Source organism: Carex rostrata, chromosome 22, assembly GCF_964058835.1.
Source record: "Carex rostrata chromosome 22, lpCarRost1.2, whole genome shotgun sequence".
Classification (NCBI taxonomy): Eukaryota; Viridiplantae; Streptophyta; class Magnoliopsida; order Poales; family Cyperaceae; genus Carex; species Carex rostrata.
Window position 1 is genome coordinate 461,011 of NC_135939.1, and position 10,819 is coordinate 471,829.

The 10,819-nt window shown below is 38.5% G+C and overlaps 1 protein-coding gene across 1 annotated transcript; it reads right to left on the reverse strand.

Moving 5' to 3' along the window:
• Positions 1-8,007: 8,007 nt before the first annotated feature.
• On the reverse strand, positions 8,008-10,293 carry LOC144573719 (uncharacterized). The gene is made up of 2 exons (XM_078323472.1): positions 9,483-10,293; positions 8,008-9,077 (listed from the first exon to the last, which is right to left on the reverse strand). Exons 1-2 carry the CDS (start codon positions 10,291-10,293, stop codon positions 8,008-8,010), a joined length of 1,881 nt encoding a protein of 626 aa, XP_078179598.1.
• Between the last annotated feature and the right edge of the window lie 526 nt (positions 10,294-10,819).

The following is a 10,819-nucleotide window of genomic DNA, read 5'->3' on the forward strand; positions in this document are numbered from 1 at the left end:
CTTTTTTCTGCCTTTGCCCTTTCATAGGTTTCAGCTGCCTCAAGCTGTGCACACTTGTTTTCCTCAAAGACATATTTGTCAGGAGTAGTATCTGGTTGCTGGTTATAGGGTGATGGTTCTTCTATCCATCCATGTACCACAACCTCAACGGTCCGACCGAGGCTGCGTACCCATAACATGATATGTTTCGGTATTTTTGCTAGATCTGGTAAAGCCACGACCATCATGAGTTTTTCTAAGGAACGAACATTAGTTATGGGGCCATGGTCAAGCACCACTCCGAAAGAACTTACAGCTGGGATTAAATGATCAAGGTTCCAAGTTTGCGGTGAGAGTCGTCGGAGTTCAATCCAACATTTGTATTTTAGTTTCAAGGGGCAAGCATTGACACCCAGTGTCCATGGGTATGCTACAAGGTACTGAAATCCAACCATGTGAGTGAGGGCAAAAGGTGCCTCTGACTTACAAGCCGCCATGAGGCTAGATTGAACTGCAAAGTAATTATGGTCATGCATCAACCGTGCATCCACAATGATAGCACCGTTTAGTTCATAGCGCTCATTCTGCATTTGCCGAGTTTTCGGGATGAAAACCACTGCCATTTCTGGTCAGTCGGGTAGCAGTAGTGACTCACCCATATTACCTCTCACCCATATTACCTCTAGGCTCAAGAGGATCAAACTGTTTCCTCTTAAACAGTATTGATTGGTCACAGGCCCGAGCCTCATGGCCTTTTTTCCAACAAATGGTACATACACGGTCGGGGCAGGGACAAATATTTTGGTCATGGCCAAACTGTAAGCAATTATAGCATCGACCTTTCCAAGCCGAACTTGTGGGGTCGGGAGGTAAGGGCAAAGGCAGGTGAGTTTGGTTCATGTCAGTGGGTTGAGACACGGGGAGAGCTGACCATGGGTTTTGGTCAAGAAAGTAGTTCCATGGTTGATTCTGAGGAGGTAAAGGGTGTTGAATGTGCCTGGAGACATTGTTGGAACCCAAAAATGAGGCATACGAATTTTGGGGAAAGTCAGGGGTTGGTTGAAGGGCATTAATACCGTATTTAGTGAGGTTCTGCATAGTGAATTTCTGGTTGTTGAGGTGGTATGAATGCTATGGAGGTTTCAATTTCGTGTAAGGGATGAAGTGTGGTTGGTGGGTGGTTGAGGGGGGTATTAAAGGGAGAGATAGGTGGTGGCAGTTGTAGGTTTGGGGCTGTACCATCCATTTTTTGGGGGCTCCAGATGGGAGAGGAAAGAGTTGGGAGATGCTCCTAGGTCTCTGAAGGTACGTGTCGGTTCTTCTCTAGTGAAGCGGCGCCGAAAGAAAACCTGATTTTTGGGGGCGGTTGTGGTAGCGCCGTTGGCGAAGGGACTGAGAGAATCTCCTAGAAGCGGCGCCGGGCTGGTAGGTGCTTGAGCGGTTGGTTGAACGGCGATGGCAATTAGACACAACGGTCATCCAGCCTTCTCCAGTTGGAATAATTCGTGTTCTCCCACCCATCGCTTCTGTCACTTGAAGAGTCGCCCAGAAATTACGGATCTCCTAAAAAGCCTTCGCGTATTCTTTTTTAGCGCAGTTTCAAAAACACAACCGTAGGAATATATTCATTAAAAAAGTTTGGTTTACAGTATCAAATTCACATGAACAGATTTGAGTACCTACTTTATTCTAATTTGTTTTAGCTATGAATCCAAGTTTGGAATGAGTTTTAATTTAGAACTAAATTAGACTACTTCCTTAGTTAAACGAGAATACAAATATGTAAAGTACGTTCTCAATAGCAAATACCTGATAATACCGATATTAAATAGTTGAGTAGTTTGATCTCCAATATTTACTAAAAAGAAGAATTGTTTTAACAAATACCTACACTAGTGGAGAACTTAACATTAGTGTCGGTTCTTTATGGGTATTACTATCGGACTTTTGGCGACAGTAATGCGGCTGATACTAATACTTCTAAACGCCCGACATTAAATGTATAAGAATTAGTGTCGGCTTCTATGAAATATCCGACAGTAATGAGTATTAGTGTCGGTTTTTTACGTAATCAGCCGACAGTAAAAATTAAATAACCGACAGTAAAAACTATTACTGTCGGCTAAAATTAAATAACCGACACTAAATCCGTAAACCGTCACTAAGAACTTGTTAGTGATTATAGCCGACACTAATAGTTTTTACTGTCGGCCTTTTAATTATTAGCCGACAGTAATAGTTTTTACTGTCGGTTATTTAATTTTTAGCCGACACTAATACGAATTACTGTCGGCTGATTAAGTAAAAAACCGACACTAATGTTTAAAAAATAATAAAAAATATAAATTTTGTTTTTTGGCCAGCTACCATATATTTTTGCTGGCCTATATAAAGAGATCAAGACATCCTAAAACTACAAAGTTCACCAGATAATAATACAAAACAACACATCCTAAATTACAAAGTTCACCAAATAATACAAAACAACACATCCTAAATTAAACATCTAAGCTAATTAAGCATGTTTAAACAACACGTCCTAAATTGTTTTACTTTTCACGTCTAATACTTCCCTCAAAAAATATTTACCCACATTGTTCGTATGTACTCGATATTTACTCCGTTATACTCTTTGGGAAAGTCCTGCATTGACAAATGATAAAAGATCAAAATTTCATATTTTGGGCGTAGATAAATTAATTATGCATATACCTTTTTTGCCAAAAAAAAATAAACATACCGTGAGGTTCGGAAAAATATCAAGGAATCGAGTTATTATGTCATACACGAATAACATGACATAATATCCACATTCCCAATCTCCAACTTGTCGTGGGCACTGCATTAAAAAATTTTAAATTAGGACACTATCCAAATTGTCGAATTGTCGAATTGTCGAATGATACAGACATATATGACGTCAAAAGATATGAATTATTCACATCATCTCTTTTCCATTGAACAAATTTGAATTAATTACTATTACCTGAACATTTGAACGCTTCCACCTAGTTTTTCCAGGTCCTCCGGTACATGAATCCGTTAGAAATGGGCTGTTAGAAAGGAATTCAATTGTGAGAGCGCATAAATTCAATTTTTTGCAAGTCCAAACCTTATGAAATCCGAAAAAAAAAAGAGAGCATAATTTACAATTCAACTTAGCGGTATATGAAAAACCTACCCCTCAAGCGCTTTGAAGATCTTGTAAACTTTTTTCGGGCTACCCAGGGAATCAAACACGTAAAACGTGCTCGCTCTTGGCATCAGCACAATCAATATCCAATGTATACTGCATATTTATGTAAAACATGCTATAATTTTTAATTTCTACGAAATGAAAGAAATTATATAAATAGAGAGAGAGAGAACTAACCCCTCATGATATGGTAAGAATATAATCTTTTTGTCTCTGTTTTCTTTCAATGTTGTTGTTAGGTATTCCTCGACAAATTGTCTATCGCGATCATCACCACCCACAAAATGGCCACATGTTTTTGCAGGGTCAATGAAACCAACGAGCTCATTCGGATACTCATCCTTGTAGTATTTATGGGCATACCTACAAATAAGGGCAGAAATGTCATTATTAGTAAATTTGAATTACAAGTAGTAAATTTTTGCACTATTACAATTATTAACTCACATCATGAAGATCTGAATAATTGGTCCAGTGAGCATTGTCGCTGGTGTAATCAAAGCCTTCAAATCGTCCGCATGAACGGAAATGAGGTCCTCGCTATGGAAAAGGTCCATTGGCGGATCGATGTGGAATGCGTTGCCTACTTGCTCAACAAACCGATCACGTAGACTCTTGAAGGTAGGACTCAGTCGATCGAAATTTATACCCTGAAACCCCTTGTATTGATCTCTTTCTTCAAACCCATCACTATGAACTAACTTCTCACTTCTAGAAACTTCTGACTCTTTGCGTGGTTCCTGCAATTAGAAAATGAAAAATCAAGGATAACTCTACTAGTTACGGAATTGTAAGCTAAAGAATTTGTAAACAAGCATTTTAACCTCATGTAAAGATATCATATCCTTGGGCCATGCCGTAAAACTAGAACGAGCTAAGCGAAGATTTGCCACCTCGTCATTTGGTACGGGTACAGGTGTCTCATCTTCACCCGCGGCATAATCATCCACCATTACTCTCACATGGCCAGGCGGTACAGGTCTACCGTGAATAACTGTGCCTGGATATATCGTCCCTACGGCCACTTCAATCTTTTGCCCATCCCGGACCAAATGGAGTTTGCAACTGCGCTCTTCCTTTAAAGGAATAACGGAATAATATAACACAAAACTTTGAAAAATGATAGAAAATGCACTGCACTGGCTGATCAATTAAGAAGTGCTTTTGAGCACTTATTCTGTACCAGCTGTATCTCCAAAATTATATATTAACAATTTTACCTCAATGAAATCAAGAGGATGTGTTGGTTGCAGTGACGGGCAACTGGTCTGGCTCTGAATAGCTCCAGTGCTACTTCCTGCTGATCGATTCTCCAGTGCTACTTGGCCCATCAACATTGTTATTTGCCTGCCCTGCCTCTCCATCACCTCCAATACGTCTTTCATTCTCTCCGCTACCTCTCTTTGTATTCTCTGTTCAATACTCTCCTCAGACTCAGAAGAAGTGTGCCTCTTCCTTTTTCCGCACCCAACATAAGATTTCTTTATACCCACCAGAGATCCAACGCCTCTCACCCTCCCCGGATGTTCTGGATTTTGTAACGACTTTCCTAGAATATCGTCGTATCGATCGGGGGTGAACGTGCCTTTCTTGAAAGCCTTTTCTTGTTCTTCCTGATATGATTAAACCAATGACAATAGGTTATAACATAATTAATTAAATTTAAAATTAAATTAAAGACACCTTAAACCATGTACTAGATGCTCACAATTGTCTTGATCATTTCTTTAGTTTCCGGGTTAAGATGAACATGTTCCCCGTCGTCCAACACCTTCTCTCTTGCGAGCTTCCATGAGACGTGCCTATGTTGAACCTCCAACTTGTTGAGCTGTTCTTCCGACAGGACACTACTTGACCCGCACGAGGACAAATCACTTTGTGTCTCCTGTTTAGCAATCTCCTTCAAATTTTCTTTCAATTTCTTCTGGAATCTTTCACCCTTATAACCTCGGTTTCCCAATAAATGTGGGTACAAGTTTTTCTCCTGATTCTCCTTCCCTCGTTTACTTAGGTTCTATAATTTCAACAAGAAAATAGTTAGCATTAACAAATCATTTGAAATTCTGGATATTTGGACTATTCCGAATAGCACTATTTTTACACAAATATGAAAATCACTATTTTTTCTCCATTCTCATATACTAATTCCAAAATTATAGTATAATAAAGATAAATAAGATGACCAAATGAAAGCTATAAAAATATTATTTATGACACATCAACTTCCATGCATATATAAAATTATTTTCCATCAGACATTAAATTAAATGAGCAGATTAACTATCAAGAAATTATTTCTGTACAGCCTAGCTATGGTAGGTTATGTATGCTTTTAATTTTTAGGACTTGGTTGATTAGATAGATAAAAATCTTCAATCCTTAATAATTAGCTCCTTAAGAGCCAATTTAACATAACCTAGGTAGTAAAAATATTTGGCATTAGGTAGTTGGCATGAAGAAATTAAAAAACCTGGAATTCTTCCGACCGGTGATACTTGACGAATTCAGCCCATTCATGAGGTTCAATGGACTTATATTCATCAAAGGGTGTCTCATCCTTCAATACGAATCTCTTATACAGAGTACGTCTGAACGTTCTAAAGCAAACACCCATCTGACTAGTGATATCCTTCTTCAAATCTATGTTGTCATCAGGTAAATTCCAAGCGAGCTGCGAAAGAAAGCACAACAAAATTAGTGAGGCTGAATTAGAAACAACAAATCAGAGGCTAATTTTGTAAGTAGGTTAATGTTATTTACCTGTAGCTCTTGCCAAATAATTTTCTTTATACGACCTGGTACGTCACGCCACTGTCGGTATTTTATAGGAACGTGGGCTCTCACTGAAATCCCAAGTTGCGTACTAAAAGGTGTTGTTTCGTCATTGATAATAGCCCTCCCAAGTGTATCAAATTTCAACACTTTATTGGACCTATTAATCACGGTTTTAATATTCGAAGGACCTCGTCCTTTCTTTTTGGTCGAAGCAGACTCACTATCACCACCACCACTAGACATGATAAGAATTGAATGTCCTTGAAAATTCACAGATTTCAAAAAATTTTGTTAATTCATAGATTTCAGAAAATTCACAGATTTCAGAAATTACACGCCATAGAACGAAATCGGATACATACCTCAATAACCGTAGGAGATGCGATTTACTGATTCCCCTAATCCCTTTACAAAAGCAAGGCCTATCAATTACTTGCGATTTGCTGAAATTCAGAAAAAATAATGTTTCAAACCACTGAAATTCAGAAAAAACGGGACGATAATACATACAATACATACAAGAGAGAAGGATCCATATTCTGTCATTCTCTTAATGGCAAATGTATACACGCACATTATTTCTAAGAAAACAAAATAGAAGATTAAAACTGGATTTTGTTTATTTTAAAAGGAAGCCCATCTAATTTCTGCACTACTATAATCTATTTTATTGCTGTCTGTATATAATTGCTTAACAGAATTTCTGAAATCTGTACCAGAAAACAGAAAACATACCAGAAAAGTAATTGACAAAATTTCTGAAATCTGTTTTCTAGTCAAGTCAACTAGGAAACTTCTGAAATTGACAAAATTTACCGGTAGCACAAAATTAAACCATCCAATCAAGCTACATATTAACTACGAGCTTCTAGATATATCAAAAAAATAGAGGTAAATTTGATTTTTTTTTTTTTTTAAAAATAGATTTTCATTGGATCAATAGTTTGAAACCTTATTATCAATCATGAAAACAGAAATGCCAGAAAACAGAAATCAGTACCAGCAAACCAGAGTACATACCTAGTTAAACCAGCAAAGACTGACATCATACCAGAAATGCCAGAAAATCAGCACCAGCAAACCAGCAAAGAAACCAACTAAATGGCACAAATGGCAGAGGCAAACTCGGGTACTGGTACATTCCAAGACCAAACCTCACTGTAGTTGTGACATCAACTGTACTGGTACAAATTACCATGCAGTAATAAAAAGAAAAAAAAAAAATAGAAGGTACCTTTTGACCAATATACCTAGCCCTCCTCAAACATTCTCTGTACAACTACAACATTAAAAAAAAAAACACCCGATCATCATCGATTCCAAATTCACAATAGAAACGGGAGATGAAAAAAATGGCTAAAGAGAAGGACTTACACGGATTAGATTGTCGGCTAGTTCAGGAGGCAACGATCCCTGAAGCGAAGGTATTTTTTCTTATTTCGCTCTATTTTTCTTCTATTTTTCCGTCGATCCTCTTTTGGGAGTTGGGAGAGAGAAAGGGAAAAAGTGGCGCCGGAGTTTAGGGTTTTCTCTCTCGCGGCGGGAGAGAGAGCGATGACAGAGAGAGGTGTATTTGATGACTAATGACCGGCGGGAGAGAGCGAAGATACCATTGACGGGATTTTGAAAAACCCTACGGACCGATGCGCGCGAGTTCTGGTGTAAAATGGTGCGCCGCGCAGGGGCCAGTATTGTTTTAGCTTTGAGATTCGTGTAGAATGTCTTTTAACGGTTGAGATTTTCCAAGAAGTCATCAAAATATGGGATATCTCAGAGGATGCCAATTTATTCCCCGTAGGGTTCATTGCTTAACTCTAAAATATACACATATATATATAATTTATTAAAGTTGAATTTTTATTCAGCAAGATTTTTTTAACGTAAAAAATATTTACCGAATAGCTGGCATGTTAACCATCGTTCCGTCATTTAATGCATCCTAAAAAAAAAAAAATTAAGCCAAAGGATCGTAGAAAATATTTATAAAACATATTTTCAATTACGAAATTAAAAAAAAACAGGGTCTATATGTAACATACCAATAACAATTAAATGAATCAACTTTCTTCAATCCATTCTCCTTCATTATGATCGTGACGCATGTAACTTGTTTCGGTGTAATCTCCGGTTGGTAACGTTGGCATGCCAATGGAAAATGGGGGTATCTCGTCAAAATGATCGTACACTTCTTCGTCAACTACATTATCAATCCCGATAATACGTCTTTTTCCGGATAGGACCACATGTTTTGTACGATCGGTCGGATCAATTACATAAAACACTTGTGTTGCTTGTCTTGCTAGTATGAATGGATCATCTTTATATCCCAACTTGTTGAAATCCACCACAATGAAACCATCGTTGTCAACCTTAACCCCCTTACGGTTATCAACCCATTTACACAGAAATAAAGGAATCTTAAATGTTCTGTAGTCTAGTTCCCAAATTTCTTCAATAAACCCATAATACGACATTGATGCTTGGGATGGTCCGGCACCTTTAGCTCCTGAAAAATCACTCGAAACAGCTACTAAGGTCACACCACTATTCTGCACGGTACTCTTTTCATCTTGAGTTCTGGTGTAAAATGTATACCCATTGATGTCAAATCCCTGAAAAGACCTCACAACATGAACTGGACCAAGAGCCAACTTTTTGACAATGTCTTTAATGTTCTCTTCATCCGGAGCTTCCAGGACTCTACATGCAAACCAAGTTTGGAACTTTTCATTATGTTCACCAATTAACCACTTATCGGATTTCGTAGGATTATGTTGTCGCAAGATGGTCATGTGCTCGTCCAAATATGGATGAACGTCGGTTAGGTGTTGTAAAACATGGAAATGTGCTAGTGCCATTATTGTACGGTCGGGAATGATTAATTTTGAACCGATTGTGCCTACACCATGTAGTCTTCCCTCGTGGCGAGATTTAGGGATGCCAACAGTTTTTAAATCATCGAGATATTGAGTACAATACTCAATAACCTCTTCGGCAGCATAGGCTCTTATAATACTGCCCTCGGGACGATATCGGTTCCGCACATATCCCTTTAAAATTCCCATGTATCTCTCGAACGGATACATGTATCGTAAAAAAACCGGTCCACACATCTTAATTTCTCTGACTAGATGAACAATTAAATGAACCATGATATCAAAAAAGGACGGCGGAAAATACATTTCAAGATGACAAAGAGTTATAACAACCTCCTTTTGCAAATCATCCAACGTATCGGAATCTGTTACTTTGCAACAAATGGCGTTCAAGAAAAAACAAAGCCTCGTGATGGTCTTCCTAACACACGCTGGCAATATACCTCGAATTGCAATAGGAAGAAGCTGTGTCATTAAAACATGACAGTCGTGAGACTTCATACCTGTCAATTTTAAATCTTCCAGTGAAACTAGCTTTTTAAAATTTGAAGAATATCCGGAGGGAACTTTGACACCATGAAGACATTCACAGAAGCTTATCTTTTCCTTTTTCGACAGCGTATGCATGGCGGGTTTTAGATATGTACAAATTTTACCATCTGATCTTTCCTTCTCTCCTGGTTGTAGATCCGGCCGTATGTTCATTAATTGCATGTCTTTTCGAACATTGATTCCGTCCTTACTCTTACCCGGAATATTCAACAATGTTCCAACTATGCTATCACAAACATTTTTCACTACATGCATCACATCAAGACAGTGTCGAACCTCTAAGTGCTCCCAGTATGGTAAATTCCAAAATATTGATCTCTTCTTCCAGCAACTTTTCGGAGCCCCTTTCTTTCTTCCCCCCTTTTTCTTAAATTTCCCTAAATCAACTTTGATATCCTTTACTCGTGAATAAACTTCTTTACCGGTCAATGGATAACGTGCTTTGTTGTTCTCGGTCTTTCCGTTGAATTCTTTCTTTCTCTTTCGGTGTGCGTGATTGGTAGGAAGAAACCTACGATGACCCATGTACACAGTTTTAGAGCAATTACTTAACCACATATCGTCTGTATCGTCTTGACAAATAGGACACGCCTTTTCTCCTTTAACACTATAACCCGACAAATTGCCATATGCCGGAAAATCATTAATGGTGCAGAAAATCATAGCCCGTAAGGTGAAAGTTTCCTTGCTATATGCATCGAACATCTGCACTCCTGGTAACCACAATTTTTGTAGGTCCTCTATCAACGGTGCTAGGTACACATCTATGTCGTTTCCGGGTTGTTTGGGTCCTGATATCAGTAAGGTCAGCATGATGTACTTGCGTTTCATACACAACCAAGGTGGAAGATTGTAAATGCACAATAGACCCGGCCAACTACTATGCTTACTGCTCATGCTACTATGCGGGTTCATTCCATCTGTACTGAACCCAAGCTTTAGGTTTCTGCAATCACTGCCAAAGTCAAACTTTCTGTCGATATTCCTCCACTGAGGAGAATCAGCGGGGTGCCGTAATTTTCCATCTTTTTTTCGGTCTTCCGCATGCCAACGCAATAATTTCGCTTCTTCGGCATTTGCAAACATAGCTTTGAATCTTGGTATCACAGGGAGGTACCACAATGCTTTTGCCGGAGGCCCTTTTTTCAATTTAGAATCATCACTGTTATCGTTGGTTATTTTCCAAACTCTCGCCGTGCCATATCCAACGTGTATAATCTTGCTTAAATCCACGGCGGATTAAATGATTCCTCACTTGGACGGGGTTAGACCATTTCTGGTTATTGTTACAATCACGACAAGGACATGCCATCTTCACATTTCCAGTATTTATCATGTCTTCCATAGCAACTTTTATAAATTCATCAACACCTGTCAAATATTCATCTGAAACACGTGATGCTCTATACATCCAACTGCGATCCATCTGCAATTATAAGAA

Excerpts from the sequence above, each read along its gene's own strand:
- LOC144573719 (XM_078323472.1), bottom strand. The coding sequence starts at position 10,293 with ATGAACCCGCATAGTAGCATGAGCAGTAAGCATAGTAGTTGGCCGGGT. Across the intron at positions 9,078-9,482 it reads AGAGAAGGAAAGATCAGATG|TCAGAGAAATTAAGATGTGT; the intron begins GTAAAATTTGTA and ends TTGTTCATCTAG.